Here is a 27,099-nt window from a genome sequence, read left to right as displayed (position 1 = left end):
AGTACTAAGCCCAAGCTTTCAGTTCAGTTTGGTTTAGTTGCTAAGTCATGTCTGACGCTTTGTGACACCAGGGACTGCTCTACACTGTGCTCAGTTCTTAATATACTTGAATTTAATCTTCAGAGTAACTATTTGAGGTTGATATACAAAAATGAAGCTTGAGGGAGTCAAATAAGGTCCACAAGTTATCTAGTTGGTGTGTGAAGCTGCTATTTAAGTCATTTTTATCTGACTCTAAATCCCATGATATTTATTTTGTAAAAGGAGGAGAATGATGTGGCTTAGCAGCTGCACATGTAAAAATTATGTAGATGATTTAGGCAATAAACCGAGACATGAGTCAACAGTGTGATGTGACTGTCAAAAATAAAATTATTTCAACCTTTGACTGCATTGCTAATAATGATAGCTTATGTATTTTAAGTGTTGACCCTGGCCATGTGCTAGGTCCTATTCTAGATACTTTACATGCATTAACTCATTTTATCTTCATCACAATATTACAAGGTTATCTTCTTTATATGGAGGGAACGGAGGCTCCGATCAAAGACCTTGCCAAGGGTTACAGTAGCCAGAATGTGGTTACTGAATGAGGAGAGACACCTGTCTTCTTCTGGCCATGCCCAGATCTTTCCTTGTGCCTATAAAAGCAAGGTAGAGAATTCTGAGTTCATGAAACTTTGCTTCTTATTTACATGAGTGGTTCTTAGCGTGCTTAGAGTCCATCCAGGGAATCCAGGGAACACGGAGAGTTCCATGCTTACACTCACAGGTAATAATTCGGAATCAGCACTTTAAACAACCTTCCTGAGTGATTCCAACATCAGGTGAACTCTGAGGATACCCTAGGAACACCAGTTCAAGATAAGCTTAAGATGAGATAGTTCAGATACAAGGGTAAAAAAGGTTGTCCCATTTCTCAAAAGAAGGCACTAAGAAGTAATCCTTCACACAAGAACACACACACACAGACAGAGAGAGACAGAGGCAGAGAAGTGCCTTATTCCTAAGCCACCTCCCCACACACAGAGATTAACAAGTATGTACAAGAATACTGATTTTTTAAATTTATATACCTGATATTACTTGTTACTTTATTTATAATGGCTTTGTTGCTTTTATGACCATAGCAGTCATAAAAATTAAAATACATCCAGTAAAAATAATCTTTTAGAAGAATATTATAACACTGAAAAGCTGAAAAATCTAATTTTTTCAGTTAATAGACTGTTTTAGAGCAATTTTAGGTTCACAGTAAAATTCTGAGAAAGTAGAGTCCCCAAATTCCTGCCACCCCCCACATACACACACAGCCTCCCCACCAATATTAACATCCTACTTTAGTATGATATGCTTATTACAGTCAGGGAACTGACACTGACATATCATTATCAACCAAAGTTGATACATTAGGGTTTACATAAAGGTTAGCTCTTGGTGTTGCATTGATATAATCTATGGATTTTGACAAATGTATAATGACAGTTATCCACCATTATAATATCATTATCAACCAAAGTTGATACATTAGGGTTTACATTAAGGTTAGCTCTTGGTGTTGTATTGATACAATCTATGGATTTTGACAAACGTATAATGACAGTTATCCACCATTATAATATCATACAGAAGAGTTTCACTGCCCTAAAAATCCCCCATGCTCACTCATTCATCCCTCCTCTTCCAATTTATCCCTACACACACCAGGACCCCCTGGTAATCAATGATCTTTTTACTGTCTCCATAACTTTGTCTCTTTCATAATGTCCTATAATTGGAATCATATACTATATACCCCTTCATATTGGCTTCTTTCACTTGGCAATACACATTTAAGGATCCTTCATGTCTTTTCATGACTTGATAGTTCACTAGTTTTTGTCACCGAATAATATTCCAGTATATGAATATACCACCCTTTACCCATCACCTATTGGAGAACATATTGTTTGTTTCCATATTTTGGCAATTATGACTAAAGCTTCTGTAAATATATGTGTGAACTTAAGTTTTCAACTCAATGCAGATAAATATCAACCTGTACAATTGCTAGATTACATGGTGAGAAGATATTTGGTTGTGCAAGAGACTGCAAAACTGTCTTCCAAAGTGGCCATACCATTTGCGTTTCCACCAGCAATGAAAGAGAGTTCCTGATGCTCCACATCCTTGTCAGCATTTGATGTTGTCAGTATTTTGAATTATATCCATTCTAGTAAGTGTGTAGTGGTATCTTACTCACTGTTTTAGTTTGCAATCCCCTAGTGGAATATGATGTTGAGCATCATTTCATATGTTTATTGATGGTCTGTATATCATCTTTGGTGATATATTTGTGCAGATATCTTTCCAATTTTTAAATTAGATTGTTAATTTTCTTATAGTTGAGTTCAAGAGTTCTTATTTATTCTAGTTATTTATTTATCTTATTTATTCTAGTTCTTTATCAAATATTCCTTTTGCATATATTTTCTGTAAGGCTGTGGCTTATCATCTTATGATCTTGACAGAGTCTTTTGAAGAGCAGAACTTTTTACTTTTAATGAAGTCCAATTTACCAATTTTTTCTATCATGGAAGATACGTATATTTAAAAAGACATCACCAAATCCAAAGTTATCTAGATTTTCTCCTATATTATATTCTAGAATTTTTAATTTTTTATTAGGCCTATGATCATTTTTTTCTTCAAGTGGATGTCTAGTTGTTCTAACACCATTTATTGAAAACACTAGCCTTTCTCCAGGCTTCTCTTGTGGGTCAGCTGGTAAAGACTACACTGGCAATGCGGGAGACCTGAGTTGGATCCCTGGGTTGGGAAGATTCCCTGGAGAAGGGAAAGGCTACCCACTCCAGTATTCTGGCCTGGAGAATTCCCTGGACTACAGTCCATGGGGTCACAAAGAGTCAGACACTACTCGGCGATTTTCACTTTCACTTTTATCCTTTTGCCATTGAATTGACTTTGCTCATTTGTCACAGATCAGTTGACCATAATTGTGTGACTGTTTCTGGGCTCTCTATTCCATTCCAGTTATCTGTTTGTTTATTCTTTCCTCAGTACCATACTGTATTGCTTACTGCAGCTTTATAGTAAGTCTTGAAGCACTGTAGTGTTAATCTTCCAACTTTGTTCTTGTCTATTCTGGGTCTTTTGCCTCTTCATATGAACTTTTGAAGCACTTAGTTGATAGCCACAAAATAACTTGCTGAGGATTTGATTGGGATTACATTGAGTCTATATGTTAAGTTGGAGAGAACTACATCCTAAATATACTGAATCTTTCTACAAATGAACCTGAACTCTCTCTCCATTTATTTAGTTCATCTCTGATTTCTTTCCTCAGAGTTTTGCAGTTTTCCTCATATAAATCTCAATACCTATTATGTCCAATTTATACCTGAGTACTTCATTTTTGTGTGCCAATGTAGGTGGTACTACATTTTCAATTTCAAATTACAATGGTTTATTGCCTGTATATGGAAGTTGATTGACTTCTGTACATTCACTTTGAATCCTGCAATCTTGCTATAATTCATATCTGTTTCAGGTCAAGTTTTGGTTGATTTTTTGAGGTTTTCTACCTAGGTGATCATGTCATCTGTGAACAAAGAGTAGTTTTATTTCCTTCTTCCCAATAGATAAACTTTTGATGATCATGTTATCTGTGAACAAAGAGTAGTTTTATTTCTTTCTTCCCAATAGACAAACTTTTAAATTTCCTTTTCTTATCTAATAGCATTAGCCAGGACTTGCAGTAGAATATTAAAGAGGAGTGCTGAGACATCCTTGCCATGCTCCTAACCTAAGGAAGTTTGTAGTTTCTTTCCATTTGGTATGATGCTAACTGTAGGTTTTTGAAGATGTCTTTTATAATGTGAGGAAGTCCTCTCTATTTCTAATTTGCTGAGACACAATATAATTTTAATATAAAAAAGTACCAAAAGCAGTGTGTACAGTTCCATCCTGATTTTGTGAAAAAGGTATTTTGCATTGATAAAAAAAAAAAGAGTGGAAAAATTTGTGGACTACTTAATTCAAAGTAGTCCTTTTGGGCTGAAAATTGGGTATTTTTTTCTCTACCTATTTCTGTATTTTCTAAATTCTTCAGAATGAACCTATATGTATTTTTTTTACAACAGAAAAATAACATTATGAAAACTGATTAGGTGTTCCAGAAAGAATGATTTGCAGACAGAAGAAAAAATATTAGAAGCTAAATAAAGTAGAAATCTAAGAAGAGAGAACTGATTTAGTAACAGGGTCAGCACGAGAATGTAAGCTCTCTGAGGGTCAGGGGGTGACCGAAGGATGCCCACAGCACAATAAATCAAGTCTCAGCTTTGACTATGAAATGCCATTTATGCATTTGGCATTCTGAGCATGATTTTGGTGGGTTTGGAACCAGGTTTCTGTCTTTCCAAGTAGTTTTTGCTCATTATTTTAGAAGGAGGAAAGAGAGAGATTGAAACTGAACTGAACTACTCAATCAGGAACAGAATGATGTGATAGGTCCTAAGAGAGGGGAGGAGGAGCGCGCCCCTAGCCCCAAGGTTGCGGGGCGGAGCGCGGGCGGCTGGTGCGGGCTCCGGAGCCCCGCGCACACGTGGGCGGCGGGAAGGGGGCAGCAGCGCCCCCGCCTGGTTCCCGCGTTTGGGGGCCAGCACCTCCGGTCCGCCCAGGTGCCTCGAGAGCGCATACCGCCGCCGGCGCTCTCTGGGATCGGGGGCTCCGGCGCCTGCCGTGTGCCCGGGGCGGTGGCGGCGGCTACAGCCAAGGGGCGCCTCGCTGGCACTGCCCTGCGGCCAGCGGGCTGCAGCGAGCCCCGCGGACCGGCTGGAGCCGGGCTGAGCCGCCGCGCCCGCATCGCGCCGCACACCGCCGAGGCTTTCGCGGACAGTGCTCCCGGGCGGCGTGGGGACCCTCCCCGGGCCTCGCGCCCACCTTCCCAGGGGCCGCGGCCGCGGGCAGCTCGGGCCCGCGGCCCCTCAGCCTCAAGTCTGGGAGCTCCCGGCCCTACTCTGACATTGCCTATGGGGATCCGAGAGTTTCCTGGCAGCGCACCCAGGGGCAAAGGCATCGCCATGTGAGTAGCGCCCCGGGTGCGGGTGTGCGAGCGGGCGGCGGGGTGGCTTTCGGCAGCCGGGACACGAGCAGTCTGAAGCTGGGGAGGGGGCGGCGCGCGCGGCGAGGCTGTTTGGGAAGTTTAGGGCATCCTCTCCCTCGCCACTCGCCCCTACCTGCTCTGCCCCGAAGCGCCCAGTGCCGGGCTCCGGAGACGGGACCCGACGCCCAGGCTGCCGAGGGAGCTGGCGGGGGCGGGGGGTGTAAGGAGGGGGCGGTGGAGCGGGGAAGGGCCGCACCTGCCCGTAGAGGGCCCCGGGCTGCGCCCAGCTCGCGCTGGGATCTCACCCACATTCTCCCCCGCCCCTTCTGTCCACCCCCCCCCCCCCCCACTACCAATCTGCCCGCGGCCTCAGTGGCATGAGGAGGTCACCGGACGTCAGCCCCCGGAGACTGTCAGACATCAGCCCCCAGCTCCGGCAGCTCAAATACTTGGTGGTGGACGAGGCGATTAAGGAGGATCTGAAATGGTCGCGCTCGGTGGAGGACCTCACCAGCGGGCCCGTGGGGCTCACGTCCATCGAGGAGCGGATTCTGCGCATCACCGGCTACTACGGCTACCAGCCTTGGGCGACGAGCTACAAAAGTAAGACACCCGCCCCCCACCGCCTCCCGCCCGGCCCCATTTTCCTGGTCCGCTGGCGCATCTGCCTTGCAGTTGGCTCAGCAGTCTCCGGGAGCGCGCCCAGGCAGAGTCCAGCCCCTCCCTGCTGTCCTGCCCGCACACACAGATCCAGGTTTGCAAGTTTTAGGAAGAGGCCTGGAGACGGTTCTCTCGGACCTTTAAGAATTTCTGATCCGTTTTCTTAACACCCTCTCTCCTTCCCACAGACATCTCTCTGTCTTTATCCCCTTGCACTTGAGGTGTCACAGGAGATTGGAAACTCAGTGGATTCTTGTCCTGTGTGGCTTCTCTGTGGATCCGAAAGTGTTAGCTGCCCCAGGTTGGGTCTCAGCTGGCTTAGTGAGTAACCGCAGACTCGGCACGCCTGGATTTTAACTCTTCCCTGGATCCCTTAGGCCTGATATTGCAGGAATTATTGGGGTCTTCGTTTTAGATTTCTTTCATTCCCTTTGTCCTCAGTTTGGAGGTTGCCTATGGATCATTCTAGCGATTGGCATTTGGTCCTTGAGAGATGAATGGCTGGTGCCAGGTGGAGCAGCTGAAACTTTTCTATGCCAGTGGCTTCAGCTGATGGCTTTGGCAATGCTGTGATCAGTTTATACAGACATAACCTGTGTGATCAGGACTAATTTGGTGGGGATTTCTCTCTCATTTGGAAGAGAGAAGTTGGCTACAATGAACTCTGGAACCTATAACTGTAAGTCATAATTTGGTGATTCCATCACTGTTGTCCACAAGCAGAAAGAGAGCCATTTACCACCTCAGTCAGTCCAAGAAATTAGTATTGCTTCATTCCATTTGTAATCAAGACTGATGGCTTAATGATTCTGAGATGTGGTTTTATCCTTCAGTACTTTAAATTGGACCATATTTTATCAGTCTTCAGGAAAAAAAAATCAGGCTTTTGTAAATTAATCATATTGAGTTCTAAAAACATGTCTACCTTTAGTTTTTCCCTAAAGCCCTTGGTTCCAAGCCAAAGGTCAGTGGTATGCTGGGGGTTAGCTGGTAACTTTTAAGTTATGTGCAGGAGGAAGCACATGATTTTATAATGTTTTATTTCATTCCCTTACTTGTTTTTAAAGGACGAGAGTGATTGCATTTAACTCCGTGTCAATCTTTAAAAGGGCATCTGCGTCTCCTCCAATCTCCTGCTGCTAATGCTAGAACTGTAGCTGATAAATGGGCTTTGGATCACAGAAGGAAGGACCAAGTTTCCTTTTCAGCTGAGAAACACTGGGTATAGGATAAGAGAATGAAAACCCATTGGAAGCGATTTCTCTTATAGATAAGGGTAGGACTCTCAGTTTCTATTTCTGCTTTCTAAATTTCTATTAGACAATGTCTCTTTCTTATTGCTGTTTTCAGCTCTCTTAATAAGAAATTAGAATTGTCTAAATAAAGACAATTGTACAAATTATAGCCTTCCTAGCATTGTCTATTTAGGCCCTGAAGTCGTAAGATTTATCATTGTAATTCTATTTGTGACTGGTCCCGTGTGCTTTGTAGAAATTTTCACCAAGGTTCATGACTCTGGGTGTCGGTGGGGAGCTTACAGCAGTGATTGATTGTGTTTGGTACAAATACAGTTAATAATTAAGGCAGGGAAAAGACCATATGGAAAATGAGTCTCTTGTACCACCAGTGGTATTCTTAAATACCTTCTCTGAGGCTTCATTGAAAGAGTAAATATCAGGGGATAAGGCTACAGTGATCATTGTGATCAGAAAATCACTTTACTGCACCCTCTATTCCTGTGAAGATTCTTCTTTATTCCAAGAGAGCTCCGTTTTACTAAAATGCTTGAGGTGACAACTGACATTTTGATGAATTAATTGGATTTTGAGTTTAAATTTAGAGAAGCTCATGTTTTATTAATGTAGCCAAGTATGTTTTAGGGCAGTCCTTTGGCTGTTTTCCATTTCTACCCAAGTAGGAAAAAAAAGAAAATAAAGGTTTATCTGTCTGTTGGTGTCAGTGAGTTATTTTGTTGGTTAATAATTACACTCAACAAACTGGAAGCGATGATGATTACAAAATACTCTTCTCAGGGCATCAAGAGCAAGTTAGGGAATGTTCCAAGCCTTATCCTTGATATTATGATGTCACCTTTGATTCATCTTCAAAGTGGCTTCTCTGTGTCCCCACTGAGGGAGTTGACAGTGAGGGTATCTGGGTTAGTGGAGAGTGTAAGTAAGCTGCCTTTATAGCAGCAGATATTATTGATTGACCAAGTATTCATTGTTGTCCTCTTAATTTTTAGACTTTGTTCATCAGTCGTGTCTAACTCTTTGCTACCCCATGCACTATCCAGTCTACGAAATTCTCCAGGCTATGGAATTCTACTGGAGTGGGTGGACTTTCCCTTCCCCAGGGCATCTTCCCTTCCCAGGGATCGCACCAGGATCTCCCACATCGCAGGTGGGTTCTTTACCAACTGAGCTATCAGGGAAGCCCTTGTTTGGGGCCGTGAAGATAAATGAGGTAATTGGGAACAGTGCAGGAATAATCTTTGCTCAAGACTCTGAGCCCAATCAATGAGATGAACAAATTTCCCTGTAGACAAGGGACTTTCTGTGAAGAATTGTTTTTTTAAAAAATCCTAAAGGCCCCTGGGTCTGAGAGGGATGGTTTGTATGTAACATTCATCTGAGAATTAAGCTGTAAGCTGGTGGAAGGGTGGGATTCCTCTTTTCAGTAGCCACAGTCCTCCGATTCCACATTCTCTGTCTCTGAACAAAAATACTGCTGGACAGTATTCTTAAGGGTGCCTTCCCTGGTGGCTCAGACAGTAAAGAGTCTGCCTGCCAAGCAGGAGACTCAGGTTTAATCTCTGCATTGGAAAGATCCCCTGGAGAAGGGAATGGCTACCCACTGCAGTATTCTTGCCTGGAGAATTCCATGGACAGAGGAACCTGGTGGAGTACAGTCCATGAGGTTGCAAATAATTGGACACGACTGAGTAACTAACACTTTTCACTTTCATTCTTAGAAAGTCCTTGGCTTCCCAGTTGTAAGTGTATCCAGAGCCCAGAAGGCATGTGGTCCAAAGTAGTTGCTCAGTTAATGCTTGTTGAACAAGGGAATGGATATGACCTGAAACATTGACCTCTGAGTGAGAAAACCTTTGAATGTACATCATAATGCTTTGTATTGTTTAGTTCTTTATGCTCACTTATGTTAGCTTGGAATTTGCTTTGCCCTTTCCTTATTCTTCCATGGTGAGTGCCATCTTTGGCTTTCTGAACCATAGACTAGACTAGAATCCTTTTTTTTAAGTGGCTTTAGTTTATTCTATTATAGCAGTTGCAGTGACTGATTTTATAGAGTTAAAATAATCTTGCATGCCTATGGCAAACCCTCATGATTTTTTTTTAATTGAGGTATAGTTGATTTAAAATGTATTAGTTTCTTGTGTACCACAAAGTGATTCAGTTATACAGACATCCCTTTTCATTCTCTTTTCCATTATGGTTTATTACAGGATATTGAATATGATTCCCTGTGCTATATAGTAGGACCTTGTTGTCTAGCCATCCTATATATAACAGTTTGTATCTGCTAATCCCAAATTCCCAATCCGTCCCTCCCTCACCTGCATCCATCTTGGCAACCACAATAGACCAGAATTCTTTTTTTTTTCTTAATTTATTTATTTTTAACTGAAGGATAATAACAATGTTGTGTTGGTTTCTGCTGTACATCCACATGGATCAGTCATATGGATACATGTGGACCAGAATTCTTCTTTTGTTTTTATGGAAATTCTGACTTTTACTTGAAATATGGCCCTTGCCACAATGGGCCAGAATTCTTGATGGCACGCTTTCATTTAACCCAGGGATTCTCATCTTCAGTGCTACTGACACTTGGTAACTGAATAATCCTTTATTATGGGGGGGCGGGGAACGTCTTGTGCATAGAAGGGTGTTTAGCAGCATCCCTGGCCTGTGACAATAGGTACACCCTTCCCCCCAGCTGTGACAACCGAAAGTGTTTCCAAACAATGCCAGATGTTTCATGGAGAGGTGAAGAGTCCTCATTTAGCCTCACTCCAAATTTCTGCTGCAAGTGAACTGTCTTACCTGGAGCAGTAGCGGGCCTGCCTTCTCAATTCTTGGCCTTCTCTTCCTTCTTCCTAGACTGCGTCTTGTGTTTCCAGGAGGGGCCAGGCTAAAATAAACCACCTTTTGCAAAGAACTGGTTGCTTCTGCAGCTAACGTGATTCTGTACCCACTCATGTAAATTGATACCCTGTAGAAAGTGCTCGAGAATTCGGAACAGTTTGGATAGATTTTCACTGTTTAAAATTGTTGTTAGAGTATAGTTGCTTTACAGTGTTATATTAGTTTCTACTCTACAGTGAAGTGAATCAGCTATATGTGTATATATATCCCCTCTTTGGGGGAGTTCCTTCCCATTTAGGTCGCCACAGAGCACTGAGTAGAGTCCCCTGTGCTATATAATGGGTACTCATTAGCTATCTATTTTATACATAGTATCAATAGTGTGTATATGTCAAGGCCAATTTCCCAGTTCATCTGATCCCTCCCTTTACTGCCTTTGTGTCCATACCTTTGTTCTCTGTTTCTGTTGTGCAAATAAGATCATCTATACCATTTTTCTATATAGGAATATAGGACAGCTTTTCTAGTGACTTCCTTTCCGCTCCCACCAGGGCCACAGCAGAAGAGGAATGGCCAGCTGGACTCTCTTCTGCCTTCATAATTCTCTGGGATAGACACCAGTTGGGGAGGAGATGACTGTGGAGGGCAGAGGGAGAACCAGAGTCCAGGAATGAGCCATCCTAAAGATGGACAGTGAGGCCCCAGGCCCTGGATGCTGTGGGGGACTGGCCACATTTGGCTATAGAATGACTGAAGTAGTGGAGCTTGGAGATCTCAGATGGAGGTTCTTATGCAGGATAAAAGAGCATCTATATATGTTCCTTTATTTTCACTTATTCCTTTAGCAAAGTTTTACTTATTCATTTAATTTGGCTGTGCTAGGTCTTAGTTGCAGCACTTGGAATTTTTGATCTTTGTTGCTGTATGTGGGATCTTTAGTTGAGCCTGTGGGGTCTAGTTCCCCAACCAGGATCAAACCCAGGCGTTGGGAGAATGGAGTCTTAGCCACTGGACCACCAGGGAAATCACTCATTTAGCAAAGTTTTTGAGAGCATTTACTCCATGCCAGCAACACAGATCAGAGTTGGGAGATGTTCACAGCCGAGAAATGTCCTTGTCAAGAAATAGAAATCCACAAATACTTACATCTAGAAAATAGACACATTATTTACATTTTAGCAGGGATGTGTTACTTAGCAAAAGGTTTCCCTAAAGGATGTTTTCCAATAGTGAGCTCACAGCATTTTCAAGTAAACAAATTTTCTAGGAATAGCTTGTGGAGAGGTCATGTTTATTGCTGAAAATGAAGTACACTTGTCTCCTGAGCACACTCAACACTCCGTGTAGTGTGCGTGGTGCTGGTATATGTGAATATTAATACAAATAATTAAAAAAATTGGGACATAGTTACTTTACAATGTTATGTTGGTTTCTGCTGTACAATGAAGTGAATCAGCTATGTGTATACATACATCCCCTCCCTCTTGGAGATTCCTCCCACCTCATCCCCTCATCCCATCCCTCCAGGTCATCCCAGAGCACAGAGCTGAGCTCCCTCTGTTACACAGGAGCTTCCCACTCGCTCTCCATTTTACACATGGCCGTGCACATTGCGGTCTTCCAGTTCAAAGTCCATTTTTATGTCTGCCTCTCTTTTCCTGCCCTGCAAATAGATTCATCTGTACCATTTTGCTAGATTCCACAGATATCTGTTAATAATGATATTTGTTTTTGTCTTCCTGACTTACTTCACTCTGTATGACAGATTCTGGGTCCATCCACATCTCTGCAAATGGCACAGTTTTGTCCCTTTCTATGGCTGAATAATATCCCATTGTAGATCTGTCTGTCTGTGCCACATCTTCTTTGTCCATTGATTTTTAAAAAAATGCTGATGAGTGTAGCTTTAAGTCATTTGTAGAGTAGAGTGTAGGCTAGTCCCAAATGAACACCACGTCTCTGGTCCATCCTGGCCTGCCATTGACTGCTTGAATCAAGACTCAGAGCATGTGGAATACTGAGCAAAACCCAGTTTTTCTGGGGGGAGGTTTTGTAGCTCAAGGTAGAAAATGCGGGGCATTGAATAACTCCCCTAGTGACAAGAGAAAAGCATGTTTTCCCTTGTTTTCAGGGTCCTTTAGTTTTCAAATGTTAGGAAGGGTTTCTGTAAGTTGAGAGGGAGAGTTTTTTGGAGACGGACAGTCTGTCTACTCACTCTGCCCTTTCAGACCGGTGCATGAGTAAAGGTTGCTGATGTTGTTTCCAGTGATAACTGGAACAGTGGCTCATAGTATAATTGAATTCATAGTGAGCAACTTCTGTTTGATCCTCCCAAAATAGTAAAGGTCAGGTCAGCAATTCAAAAACGACCCACTTGGAAGAGATGTATAATTTGGTTGTAAAAGGTTATTTTACAGTGGAGCTTGGCATATGAAATTGTAGATTGAAAAGACTTTTTATGTATTCTTCTTCATATTCTTTTCCCTTATGGTTCATTACAGGATATTGAATTGAGTTCCCTGTGCTATATAGCAGGACCTTGCTTATTCATTTTATTTATAACAGTTTGCATCTTCTAATCCTAAACTGCTAAACCATCCCTTCTGCCACAACCATGAAGTCTGTTCTCTGTGTCTGTGAATCTGATTCAGTTTTGTAGATAAGTTCATTTCTGTCCTATTTCGATTCCACATATAAGTGAGATCATATGGTATTTGTCTTTTTCTTCCTGACTCACTTCACTTAGTATGACAATCTCTAGGTCCGCCTATGTTCCTGCAAATGGCATTATAGATGGAAAAGATTTTAAAGGAAAAAAAGTTGGAGGGAAGGAATAAAGCATAACATTTTCTAACGTCTCAGAGAGTCCATTTTATTCCTGAATATGAATACATGCTAACAATTTAGTAAGTATTTTTCTGAGATTAGGCAGGATTAAAATGCAGAACGATTCTTTTTTAAGAGAACGTGTTTGTCTCCAGGACACTTAGATCATCGGTCGTTGGTTATAAACCATTTGCTAATCGTCCAAATTCTCACTCCAGGAAAACCTACTCTTCCTGGCCATAGGAGAGGCTTGGGCAAGGAGATTTCTCACTGTTCTTCGTAAGTCTATCCTGAGTCTCTACAAAGGGCCTGCTGCTGCTGCTGCTGCGTAGTCGCTTCAGTCATGTCCGACTCTGTGCAACCCCATAGATGGCAGCCCTCCAGGCTCCCCTGTCCCTGGCATTCTCCAGGCAAGAACACTGGAGTGGGTTGCCATTTCCTTCTCCAATGCATGAAAGTGAAGTCGCTCAGTCGTGTCCGACTCCTAGCGACCCCATGGACTGCAGCCCACCAGGCTCCTCCATCCATGGGATTTTCCAGGCAAGAGTACTGGAGTGGGGTGCCATCGCCTTCTCCGACAAAGTGCCTAGTCTAAAAGAAATCACTCCAGCGGCGAGTGTTTCCCCTTTCCTTAAGTGGCTGGAAAAAATCAGGTGAGTTGTGTTAAAAAAGAATCCACGTGTGTATGAGCTGTTGAACTCTGTTAAGTGTTTCAGTGAGTTGATAAGTATGCTGATTGAATTGTAGCCCCTCAGGAAGGAGGGGACAACCACAGTATTTTCTGTGTTGTTGGGAGAAATGGAGGGAATGAAATCCGCCCCAGGAGCTGCCCTCTTATCTCAGCAGTGTCAATGCTGACAAGTTATTCATCTCTTCCAGCCTCTGTTTTCTTATCTACAAAATGGGGGCGAATATAACTGTTTTCCAGGATGGTTTTGAGAATTAAATGAAATAATGTATATCTAGCATCAAGCCCTTTGCCTGGCATCCAGAAATGTGCCTTTATTTCCATTTATTCATTTTGAAAACTTTTAAAATTTTATTTTGTTTTTGGCTGCACTGGGTCTCCATTGCTGTGCGGGGGCTTTTTCTAGTTGCGGCAAGCAGGAGCTGCTCTCTAGTTGGGGTGCACAGGCTTCCTACTGTGACGGCTTCTCTTCTTGTGGAGCACAGGCTGCAGGGGCGTGGGCTCAGTAGTTGCAGCTCACGGGCTCTAGAGCATGGACTCACCTGTCCCACGGCATGTGGAATCTTCCTGAACCAGGGATTAAGCCCGTGTCGCCTGCACTGGCCAGCAGAGTCTTTACCACTGGATCACCAGGTAAATCCCTTGCAAACTTTTCTAACATCTGAAAGTTCCAGAATATAAGTTATGGGAGACAGAATTCTTGCCTTAAAATCTCACAGACTGGAGAAAGGGGCAAGTGAAATAATAGGGTGTGATAAAGGTTGGCGTTGGAGCGGTAAGTTTCCGATCAGAAGCTGGAGGAGTAAGAAACCGCAGGAAGTAGGTGGAGGGAAGAGCTGCATTTCGGGCAAAGGGATGGTGTATGCACAGCAGTGCACATGAGCTGTTATTGGGAGGTCACCCAGCTCGGCTGGGACACAGCATCACAGAAATGTACAAGATGAAGCTGGACTGTGAGCAGAAACTGACCCTGTTCTCTGGTCATCTGCTGTGTGTCACCAGAAGGGCCACAGATGCACAGATGCCCCCTCACTCATCCAGGGCCCAGGCTAAGCGTCACTTCTTCCAGGGAGCTGCCTTGACCGTGTGGGATGTGGTGAGGTATCCTTGCTGGGACTCCCGTGAGGCTGTCACTTCCCTTACATGTTATCATGGCTAGCTTAATCGTGTGTCTGAAATGTACAGATGGAAAGCTGTGCAAGGGCAAGGCTCATCACTGGTCTCCAGTCCTCAGTGTGGCTCGTGGAACATAGAACTGTGATGATTCTATTCCCAGATCAGAGAGTATCTCTGGCACCTCAGTCGATAAACATTCATTAAATGTACTAGCGAAAGGCCATTTAGACGCACACAGAAGTAGTTCCATCTCCATTTCTGTGGGGTCTTCCAGGATTATCCTGCACAGAACTCTTCTAATTGTGTTCCTCTGTCAAGATTTGGGACGCCCACTGCTTGGTCACCTAAGTACACTGACATGCAGTCCCACTCCCAGGCTCATGCCAGAGTGTTTTGCCTCTTTCTGATAACTTCACTTTAGAAACGATTTGGAAGAAATGAAAAGGAAGAAGAGAAAATGGGTCGCTGGAATTTAAAACATGTTCTAGAGGCAAGATGTAAATATTGGGGGAGAGAGAGGTGAATCAGGAAAATGGCATGTGTTTATGAGAACAGTTGAAGTGGACACTTTTGGGAATATCTTCCCAGCTCAGCCTGACCCCTGTGACTGCCCTGCACTGTATCTTCAGGGTAGGCCCTTAGCATCATCTTCCTCCTGGACACCGTGGATCAGATTGGAGTGGACCCTTGACCCAAGGTCACTGTATCAGTTTCTCCCTCCTGGAATTTGAGATTAAAACCAGGAAATTGTGATCTAGTTGGCATGGTCTTTTCAGTGGAGGAGAAGCCGAGAGAGAGCCATTCTCGCTTTTGTGTGGATAGAGAGACAGAGAAAGCTGGTCCACATAGAGGGAAGAATAAGGCAGGTGCGTAAGCAACCCAGAGAGAGCCTTGATATTTTCCTGCACCCCATGCTGAGTACTATTCCCCTGTACGGTCAAGATCTTGTTACAGCTCCTCCTCCAAGCACCAGGAGACACCTTCCTGTGAAGTGAGCAGAAGCTAAGTTTTGTCCCGTGCAACTGTGGACTCCTGGCTTAAGATTCTTAAGCCATTTCTGCTCAGGCCCATGTAGGACACAACAAGGATGTACATATCAAATAATTTTTCATTGGAAATAAGAAATCACTTCCTGAGTGCTGAGATGACAAAGGCTCCGTCACTGGAGAGCTTCAGAAAGAGGTGAACACCTAGCAAGCCCAGCTGCATTGAGTATTTCCTTACCCTGTGTCAGGATTGAAGTAGACCTTTTTAAAAATACACACACACACACACACACGATGTCTTTTGGTTCAGTTCATTGGTGACTGTGCGTTGATCAGTAGAGTGATACCAGTTTTGTTTTCTTATCTTATTGCAAAGCCTTTAAAGGGATTGGACAGTTAGGAATCTGGTCAATTTTTTAAAATATTTATTTATTTGGCTCTGTTAGGTCTTAGTTGCAGCACACAGGATCTTTGTCACATCATACAGGATCCGTGGTTTGTGGGATCTTTGTTCCCAGGCAGGAATCAAACCCATGTCCCCTGTATTGAATTCTTAACCGCTGGACCACCAAGGAAGCCCCAGGAATCTGGCCAGTTTTTTTGGTTAATGATGGTGGCACATTTTTCTCTCGTGCAGCTGCAGGTTGCCTTAATTTATGACAATATTTGAGAGGGTAGGAAATAAATTGCTCCTGTCGGGTGGTTTGCAGCTGAGAAGGCTTGAGGCTGTTAATGGACTCCTGAGGCAGAGAAATTTTCAGTGTAACTTCTCAGAACCATTTTCTGGTTTTGACACATGTTTTCTGTGATATTCACGTTTGCTCCTTGTCATTCTGTTATGTATCATCCATAGTACTTGGCTAGATAAGAATCTCTTAGGATTATTTTTATCCTTCTTTATCATCTACTTTATACCTAGGTAGTGTTAGAAAAGCTTGCATATATCCTCAGAGTTTTTTTCAGTAGGGTCAGAAGAAATGATGACTTCTTTCAGAATGATGACTTTGCTTTCTTAGTTTTCTTTTTATAGAGTTTGCTCATTTTCAGTGAACATATATTAAGATGCCCTGTTCTTAAAAAAAGGAATATAATTATGATTGTAGGTATGAAACGTTTGGGTTTTGTGCTGTATTCTTCTCATCCCATGCATGTGTGGGAGTTTAAGAAACACTCTTTAGTGACAAGTGCATTATGTTGGCAAATAATTCAGAGGAAGGACTTTAACTTCTGTCCTCTATAAAGTTCTTTGAAAAGAAAGAATGAAATCGTTTGAAGACTGTTTAAATGCCATAACCCAGAACAGCAGATTTCAAGGGTTTATCCAAACTCTTTTCTTTTAAGTCAATATTTTGTTTTATTAAATATTCAACATAAGCATCTCGGTAGGTGTATCTGATTTCATGCCACAGGTGTGTTTTCAGTTCCATGAAGGTTTTGTAATTCAAATTTATTCTAGAAACACAAATGTATTCTAAAAAAATGGGTACTGGTGCCTATATCATTGTGTTTGTTCTATCTGAAACCTTGTGTTTCTCTCAGAATACATGGAAGGTTTTCGGTGTGGTGGCTGGGAAGGTGGAGAAAAGAACTCTTTCAAACCAGACCCCACTGCCACCATGCTCCCTCTTGAGCAGCCCGTGGGCCAGGCAGGAACTTCAGAAAATCACTGCAGGGAATTTCAAATACCACTCATGGGAAGGCTCGTTGGTCAGTGATTTGGTAACAGATCAAACAGTGGAACTTACTGTGAATACATATTCATTTAATCATTAATCCATTCATTCATTTTTTTCATCCAGTCACTCACTTACTCACTCTTTCGTTTATTCAGACATCAAATAGTTCACTGCTTCTAATGGGCAGTAAATATATTTACTTCTTAGATAAGCTGTACTAAATATATGGCGTATTACCTATTTCCTAGAAAACGATTGAATTGAGAAACCAGACAGACATATCCTAGTCCATGAAGTTACATGCTTTTCTTGTTTAGGGCTGTCCCACAAGTGGGCTCCATGTTTCTTTTTGGTGCTTCCATAACTAAATATATTGGGGTATTTTGGATCATATATTTTGGATCGGGTCTGAACCTCAGGAAAGCTCTTTTTCTCTTCCTTTGGAAACTAGTTGTCTGCTGCTGTAGTGAGAGTTCTGATTTGTTCATTTGTTGTAGCCCAGCCATGAAACATATTTTTCTTTTTTGTGTGTGTACTCATGCAGCAGCGAGGAGTTTTGACTGAGTAGATGAGATTAAGCGACTAAACCTGCACATGTCTTCCCTAATGTTTTTTGTTGCGGGCATTCAGTTTCTTTCCAGTTTTGAACAAAGCTTGCCTGAGATCTGAGATGTTTTTCTTCCTCTAATTTGAGCCCTATCAGAAATAGCAGCGGACAGACTGGAATTCAGGGGAGTTGAGATTTACTTTCAGCTCTACGTGTTCTTGGCTGCCTGGCTGTCTGTGCTTACTATGCTGTTTCTCTAGTTCCTGTAAGAGAAAATCCTCAACATCCACAGAAATACTCCTTTAAAGCTCTTCTCTTGGCTGTTCAGCCTAAGAATCTCATAACACTGTCCAGTTCTTCTAGATGGGATATTTCCAGGTGGCAGCTCTACTTTTATAAGTTAACAAAAATAAAAACATCTGATTAATGTGACTGTTATTTTGAATATATATATGTGTATATTATTGAAGTATGGGCTTCCCTGGTGGCTCAGAGGTTAAAGCGTCTGCCTGGAATGCAGGAGACCTGGGTTCGATCCCTGAGTCAGGAAGATCCCCTGGAGAAGGAAATGGCAACCCACTCCAGTACTCTTGCCTGGAGAATCCCATGGAGGGAGAAGCCTGGTGGGCTACAGTCCCTGGGGTCGCAAAGAGTTAGACACAACTGAGCAAATTCACTTCACTTCACTTCATAGTCAATTTACACTGTTGTGATAGTTTCAGGTGAACAGCCAAGTCATTCAGTCTTACATATATATGTGTGTATATATATACATATATATTTTTCCCCTCAGATTCTTTTCCCTGATAGGCAATTACAAAACATTGTAAACATACTTTACCTAGTTCCCTGTGCTATACAGTAGATCCTTGCTGGCTACCTTTTTTATGCATAGTGGGATGTTTATGTCAATCCTAAGCCCCCTTTCTATTCCCGTGTCCCGCCCCACTGCTCTATATCTGTGGCTCTGTCTCTGTTCTGTAAGTTCATCTGCATCATATTTTTTTAGATTCCACATATGAGTGATATACAGTATTTGTCTTTGTCTGGCTTCCTTTACTCAGTGTGATAATCTCTAGATTCATCCACGTTGCTGCAAATGACATGATTTCATTCTTTTTTCGGGGTGAGTAATATTCCACTGTGTGTACATACCACATCTTTATCCTTTCATCTCAGATGGACATCTGAGTTGTTTCCAAGGCTTGTAAGTAGTGCTGCCATGAACACTGGGGTGCCTGTGTCTTTTTGAATTATGGCTTTCTCCAGATATATGCCCAGGAGTGGGATTGCTGGGTCATGAAAGTGAAAGTGTTAGTCGTTCAGTCATGCTGACTCTTTGCAACTCTGTGAACTGTAGCCTGTGAGGCTCCTTTGTCCATGAAATTCTCCAGACAAGAATGCTGGAGTGGGTAGCCATTCCCTTCTCCAGGGGATCATCCCTACCCAGGGATCGAACCCTGCTCTCCTGCATTGCAGGTGGATAGTTTAGCATGTGAGCCACCAGGGCTGCCCTTGCTGAGCCATATGGTAATTCTGTTTTCAGTTTTTGAAGGAACCTCCATACAATTCTCCATAATGGCTGCACCAATTTTCATTCTTACTAACAGTATAGCAGGGTTCCTTTTCCTCCACATTCTCCCCAGCATTTGTTATTTGTAGACTTTTTGATGATGGCCATTGTGACCAGTGTGAGGTGATCCTGGGGTCACTTTTCCACGTGCGGATGAATCTAAGTCTCAGAGGTGTGAGTTAAAGTCTAGGATGAGGCTGGGTTGTCGAAGGACAGTATCTTATTCACTCCTCCCTTCCTATCTTGCTTGCCTCCTTTGAATTCCACCTTCTCTTGGAGCTGAGCACATGCAAATCTCATCATGGAGAGAAGGCTGTACATCTTTGAAACTGATGCTTCCTAATGGTCAGCAAGTGCCATCACTCAAATCAATTCCTAGGGACTGAAGCTGAATCCAGCTTCTGTACCCCGACACCAAATTAAATCTTGGATATAGTTTGGGTAAAGTAGAAAACAATAACTTTATTGTTTTGCAAGGCAAGGGGGTCCACAGTCAGTTAGTGCCCTCAAAACTGTGTGTCTGACCTGGAGGGGCTAGTGAGAGTTTTATAGAAATGGCTCAAAGAGCATAATCAGCTTGTGGTCATTTTTCTGATTGGTTGGTGGTGAGATAAGTGGGAGTCAGCATCAACCTTCTGGTTCCAATGGGTCTGGGGTCTCTGTGCTTGTAGGCAGTGTATGGTTAACTTCTCCCACATCTTTGGGGTGTCAGTATCTGCAAAACAGCTCAAAGGTATGGTTATGTGTATCCCTTGAGAGGGAACCCATACTCTGCCCCGGGGCTGCAATGTTGTTTCTCAACTGTTCCTCCCTTGTATGGGCATCCCTTCTTTTCCCTGAGTAGCAACCGTTGAACCTGCGCCTTGGAACTCAGGGAAGGTCTAGGAGGCTGAATGAAGCCTATTCTAGAAATGCGCATCAGTTCAGTTCAGTTGCTCAGTCACGTCTGACTCTGCAACTCCATGGACTATAGCTCGCCAGGCTTCCCTGTCCATCACCAACTCCTGGAGCTTGCTTAAACTCATGTCCATTGAGTTGGTGATGCTTTCCAACCATCTCATCCTCTGTCATCCCCTTTTCCTCCTGCCTTCAATCTTTCCCAGCATCAGGGTCTTCCAGTGAGTCAGTTCTTTGCATCAGATCACTAAAGTATTGGAGCTTCAGTCCAATGAATACTCACGACTGATTTCCTTTAGGATTGACAGGTTTGTTCTTGCAGTCCAAGGGACTCTCACGAGTCTTCTCCAATACCATAGTTCAGAAGCATCAATTCATTGGTGCTCAGCTTTCTTTCTAGTCCAACTCTCACATCTATACATGAATACAGGAAAAAACATAGCTTTGACTAGATGGACCTTTGTTGGCAAAGTAATGTCTCTGCTTTTTAATATGCTGTCTAGGTTGGTCATAACTTTTCTTCCAAGGAGCGAATGTTTTTTAATTTCATGGCTGCAGTCACCATCTGCAGTGATTTTGGAGCCCAAGAAAAATAAAGTTTCTCACTGTTTCCATTGTTTCCCCATCTATTTGCCATGAAGTGATGAGACTGGATGTCCTGATCTTTTTTTTGCATGTTGAGTTTTAACCTAGCTTTTTCACTCTTCTCTTTCACTTTCATCAAGAGACTCTTTAGTTCCTCATTGCTTTCTGCCATCAGGGTGGTGTCATCTGCATATCTGAGGTTATTGATATTTCTCCCAGAAATCTTGATTCCAGCTTGTACTTTATCCAGCCTAACATTTCGCATGGTGTACTCTGTGTAGAAGTTAAATAAGCAGGGTGACAATATACAGCCTTGATGTACTCCTTTCCTAATTTGGAGCCAGTCCATTGTTTCATGTCTGGTTCTAACTGTTGCTTCTTGACCTGCATACAGGTTTCTCAGGAGGCAAGTAAGGTAGTCTGGTATTCCCATCTTTTGAAGAGTTTTCCACAGTTTGTTGTGATCCACACAGTCAAAGGCTTTGGCATATAAAGCAAAAGTAGATGTTCTTCTGGAACTCTCCTGCTTTTTCAGTGATCCAACAGATGTTGACAATTTGAGCTCTGGTTCCTCTGCCTTTTCTAAAACCAGCTTGAACATCTGGAAGTTCACAGTTCATGTACTATTGAAGCCTGGCTTGGAGAATTTCATTACTTTACTAGTGTGTGAGATGAGTGCAATTCTGCAGTAGTTTGAGCATTCTTTGGCATTGCCTTTCTTAGGGATTAGAATGAAAACTGACCTTTTTCGGTCCTGTGGCCACTGCTGAGGTTTCCAAATTTGCTGGCATATTGAGTGCAGCACTTTCACAGCATCATCTTTGAGGATTTGAAATAGCTCAACCGGAATTCCATCATCTCCACTAGCTTTGTGATGCTTCCTAAGCCCCATTTGACTTCGCGCTTCAGGATGTCTGGCTCTAGGTGAGTGATCACACCATTGTGATTATCTGGGTCATGAAGGTCTCTTTGGTACAGTTCTTCTTGCCGCCTGTTCTTAATATCTTCTGCTTCTGTTAGGTCTATACCATTTCTGTCCTTTTTTGTGCCCATCTTTACATGAAATGTTCCCTTGGTAGCTCTAATTTTCTTGAAGAAATCTCTAGTCTTTCCCGTTCTATTGTTTTCCTCTATTACTTTGCATTGATCACTGAGGAAGGCTTTCGTATCTCTCCTTGCTATTCTTTGGAATTCTGCATTCAGATGGGTATATCTTTCCTTTCTCCTTTGCCTTTAATGTCTCTTCTTTCTCAGCTATCTGTAAGGCCTCCTCAGACAACCATTTTGCCTTTTTGCATTTCTTTTCCTTGGGGATGGTCTTGCTCACTGCCTCCTGTACAATGTCATGAACCTCTGTCCATAGTTCTTCAGTCACTCTTATCAGATCTAATCCCTTGAATCTATTTGTGACTTCCACTGTATAATCCCAAGGGATTTGATTTAGGTCATACCTCAATGGTTTAGTGGTTTTCCCTACTTTCTTCAATTTAAGTCTGAATTTGGCAATAAGGAGTTCATGATCTGAGCCACAGTCAGCTCCTGGTCTTGTTTTTCCTGACCTTATTGAGCTTCTCCATCTTTAGCTGCAAAGAATATAATTAACCTGATTTCAATATTGACCATCTGGTGATGTCCCTGTGCAGAGTCTTCTCTTATGTTGTTGGAAGAGAGTGTTTGCTATGACTAGTGTGTTCTCGTGGCAAAACTCTGTTAGCCTTTTCCCAGCTTCATTTTGGGCTCCATGGCCAAATTTGCTTTACTCCAGGTATCTCTTGACTTCCTACTTTTGCATTCCAGTCCCCTGTGATGAAAGGACATCTGTTTGGGGTGTTAGTTCTGGAAGGTCTTTTAGGTCATCATAGAATCGTTCAACTTCAGCATTACTGATTGGGGCGTAGGCTTGGATTACTGTGATATTGAATGGTTTGCCTGGAAACGACTGCAGTCCATGGGGTCACTAAGAGTCAGACACGACTGAGTGACTTCACTTTCACTTTTCACTTTCATGCATTGAAGAAGGAAATGGCAACCCATTCCAGTGTTCTTGCCTGGAGAATCCCAGGGATGGGGGAGCCTGGTGGGCTGCCATCTATGGGGTTGCACAGAGTCGGACATGACTAAAGTGACTTAGCAGCAGCAGTAGCTGGAAATGAACAGAGATTATCCTGTTCAATTCTGTGCAATTTGAGATTGCACTCAATTACTGCATTTTGCACTCTTTTGTTACCTATGAGGGCCACTGCTTTTCTTCTAAGGGATTCTTGCCCTCAGTAGTGGATATAATGGTCATCTGAATTAAATTCACCCATCGCAGTCCATTTTAGTTCACTGATTCCTAGAATGTCGACGTTCACTCTTGCCGTCTCCTGCCGACCACTTCCAGTTTGCCTTGATTCATGAACCTAACGTTCCAGGTTCCTATGCAGTATTGTTCTTTACAGCATCGGACTTTACCTCCATCACCAGTCACATCTACAGCTGGGTGTTGTTTTTGCTTTGGCTCCATCTCTTCATTCTTTCTGGAAACGTGCATATATGTGTGCTAAGTTGCTTCAGTCATGTCAGACTCTGTGTGACCCTATGGACTGTACTCCCCCAGGCTCCTCTGTCCACAGGGATTTTCCAGGCAAGAATACTGGAGTAAGTTGCCATAGACTCCTCCAGGGGATCTTCCCGACCCAGGGATCAAACACACATCTCTTATGCCTCCTGCATTGGCAGGTGGGTTCTTTAGCACTAGTACCACCTGGGAAGCCCAATCTAGAAATGGGGGATACAGAAAAGCTTTTGTGCTGAGGAGCTCTACAGGCTCCTGCTCAATTTTATTTACTCAGGTATAATACTACTTATGCCTCTAAATGAATGCATTTAATTGGAGACATTATTTTAAATTATGGGGATCGTCTTGTGAAAAAGGTCTTCCCAGCTAGCTCAGTTGGTTAAGAATCCGCCTTCAATGCAGGAGACCCTGGTTCAATTCCTGGGTCAGGAAGATCTACTGGAGAAGGGATAGGCTATCCACTCCAGTATTCTTGGTCTTCCCTTGTGGCTCAGCTGGTAAATAATCTGCCTGCAATGTGGGAGACCTGGGTTTGAAACCTGGGTTGGGAAGATCCCCTGGAGAAGGGAAAGGCTACCCACTCCAGTATTCTGGCCTGGAGAATTCCATGGACTGTATCACCCTTGGGTTTGCAAAGAGTTGGAGATGACTGAGCAACTTTCACTTTCACCTTTTGATAAAAGGGAAGATCTTGTTATGAATAACAGAAAGAGAGACTCTTTTGGAATCCCCAGTGAAACGGAGAAAGCAGAAATGCTGCAGTCTATTAAGAGCAAGTTTCCTTGAGCTGAGAGTGGAAAGGATTGATTGGTTTCAGAATCAAGTCTGCACAAGGTCAGAGGAAGAGTACTGAATGGGAGGCAAGAGTGGGGTTTGAATTTCGAACAGTTTTTATGAGAAGAAGCATGTGTGAAGGTGCTCAGCTGAGGGAGGAGAGGTGACAAGTACCTTGCAATGCTCTGTGACCATCTTTGTAGTTGTCTCAGATGAATATTGACACTCATTTCCACTGGATATACATCCAAGAGGGGAATGTCAGGTTGTGGTGTCATGGTGGACAAACCTGAAGGTGATCCCCAGTGATGTCTGCCTCAGAAGTCTAGCCCTTGAGTAATTCCCTCTTTTTGAGTGTGGGTGGGACCTGTGACTTGGTTTTAGCCAATAGAATATGGCAGGTGGTGGGATATCCTTTCCATGGTCATGTTGTGTTACGTGAGATTCCACCTTGCCAGCAAACTCCCTTTAGATCTTTTCTCTCCAGCCTTGATGAAACCGTGGGCCATGTTTTGGAGGCCTGTGTGACAAAGAACTGTGGGTAGCCTTTAATACTTGAGGGTGGCCTCTCGCCACCAAAAAACTGAAGCTGTTAGCTCTATAATCATAGGGAGCTGAAGGCTGCCCAACAGCCATACAAGCAGAAAAGTAAATCCTTCCCTAGTTGAGCTTTTTGATGAGAACCAGTCCTGCCAACATCTTGCCTTCAGCTTCCTGTATAGAGGGGAAAGAAGAATAATGTGATAACACAGGGCTTCCCAGGTGGTTCAGGGGTGAAGAATCTGCCTGCCAAACAAGATACACTGGAGATGCAGGTTCAGTCCCGGAGTTGGGAAGATGCTCTGGAGAAGGAAATGGTAATCACCAGAGTATACTTGCCTGAAAAAGCCAGTGGACAGAGGCACCTGACAGGCTACAGTCTATAGGATCACAAACAGTCAGACATGACTGAATGGTCAAGCAGGCACAGATGCAGGCTACCACAAGGGTACAGAAATGAATCGGGCATTAAGGGAGACCTGAAGGCTGGGCTTGGTTCTGCCATTTACCAACTGGGTCTCATTGTCCTGGTCCCTCACCCAGCCTGGCCATTCTTTAGTTTTTATGTTCAAAGAATGGATTTGGTGGGACTTCCCTGGTGGTCCAATGGTTAAGAATCTGCACTTCCAATGCACGGTACATGGGTTGATCCCAGGTCTGGGAATAAGATCCCCCATGCTGCGTGGTGTGGCCAAAAATTTGAAAAATAATAATACATTTAAAAAGAAAGAAGGGATTTGGCAAGATTACCTCCTGAACCCCCACCAGCCTAGAATTTTAATGAGTCTTAGATTTATCCACAGTATCAGAGGAGGTCATCTATTCTAAAAATGAGAGGTTGTTTTAAAAAAATAGAAAATTAGGAGGCTAGACAAATCTGGGTCCTATCTAGCAAATCAGCCCCATCTGAATCATTTCATCTGTTTGTATGAGCTGACGCCCTGCTACTGAGTCACTGGAAAGGGAAACACATGGATGAAAGAGTTCCTTTTCATTCCACTACTTTTTCTCATTTCTTTTGGTACATCAACCAAAGATATATTGACTGAATATTCTTTGATTAATTATGCTGAACACTCAACCATGGGAGAGTGTTTGCCTTTCACAGCTTGGAAAATAAGAGAAATAACGGTTCTAATGCACCTCTTAGAGAAAATGAGGATTTCCTATTGAACCACAGGAGTACCTACCTGGTCCTGGGTAACACCTTTTAGGCAGCTAAAAGGGTGACCAAGAGACTTAACATGGCTTTCACTGTGTTGTTTCTGTAAGACTGTTATAGGGCTTTGAATAAATTCCTTGCAGCTTTTGTGATGAGCAGCTCTGCAGAGTTCTTCTTGGAGGTGAAAGAGAAAAATAGAAATGGAGAAAGTTGGAGTGGTTGTTGAGAGGACCATCTTTGGGGAGTTGCCCCTTTAAGAGAAATTGATAAGGAAACTCGTGCTCCCCAGGCAGAAAGTGCTTTATTTTTCCCCTGGCTGATCCTCCTCCCCGGAAGCAGTTTATCAAGTGTCAGATAAGGAAGGACCCAGCTGTTCCTAGTCTTCAAGGGCAGCAGGAGTTTCCTTTGATTTTTTGCATTCAAGTGAGCTGTGGTTGGTCTCTTGATTTTTTTTTTTTTCCCTCACTGCAAAGAGGTGCTTTAACTTCCCACCTGGCCAGCTGTGGATGCCAGAAGTCTGGATCAAGGACTGTTGAACAATCCATTCACAGAACCCTTGTACTTTTAAGTGGTTCTCCAAGACCCTGTGAGGTTGATGAGCTTTGCAAAAGAGGATTATTACAACATACTATATGATTCCATCTATATGAAGTTCAAAAGCTGACAAAACTAATCTGTGGTGATAAAGGTCAGGGAAGTGGTTACACTTGGGGTTTAAGGACTGGAAAAGACGTTAGGGAGCCCTTCTTCATGATGTGGTGGAAATACTCTATGTGGGAATCTGGGGGCCAGGGTATATGTATGTAAAAGGATGCAGACATGTAAAAATGTATCAAGTAGTTTGCCCTATATGTTATAACAACTAAAAATCTCTTTATAAAATATGGTCACTGGGGGAGCGGACTGCTCTATGTAGAGACATTGGTCCCTGGATGGATCAGGTTGTTTGAGGAGGATGATAACCATCTAGGACCTTGCGCAAACTCTAGGACCTGTGGGAATCAGAACTTAAAATTAGAACTCTGGCTCCTCAGTGGTCCTCGGCATGGTTCCACTGAAGCTGCGAATAGCAGGGTATGTCTAAACCGTAATCCCACTTGTTTTGGACATCTAGATGTTTGTAAATAGAAGCAGACCTCATTTTTCCCTTTTTTGAAGGAAGGCCACCTTTCTTCCCTTTTTGCAAAGTAAACTCAGATTTCGATACTGTGTTAGTGTAGTGGAAGTTCTGAAGAAGTGTGTGCTTAAAGAAAACCAAAGGGGGCTTCCCCAGCAGTCCAGTAGTTAACAATC

The 27,099-nt window shown here is 43.0% G+C and overlaps 1 protein-coding gene across 1 annotated transcript in view; it reads left to right on the top strand.

Moving 5' to 3' along the window:
• The first annotated feature begins 5,033 nt into the window (after nt 1-5,033).
• SLC35F3 (solute carrier family 35 member F3) overlaps nt 5,034-27,099 on the top strand; it is a 410,193-nt gene continuing 388,127 nt past the window's right edge. The window contains exons 1-2 of the mRNA XM_052640362.1: nt 5,034-5,086; nt 5,481-5,710. Of these exons, the coding sequence (XP_052496322.1) occupies nt 5,034-5,086; nt 5,481-5,710 (283 nt within the window). The remainder of the gene's footprint in view (nt 5,087-5,480; nt 5,711-27,099) is intronic.

Source organism: Budorcas taxicolor, chromosome 5, assembly GCF_023091745.1.
Source record: "Budorcas taxicolor isolate Tak-1 chromosome 5, Takin1.1, whole genome shotgun sequence".
Classification (NCBI taxonomy): domain Eukaryota; kingdom Metazoa; phylum Chordata; class Mammalia; order Artiodactyla; family Bovidae; genus Budorcas; species Budorcas taxicolor.
The sequence above is the reverse complement of the archived record's forward strand: the minus strand, read 5'-3'. Positions and strand labels throughout refer to the sequence as shown.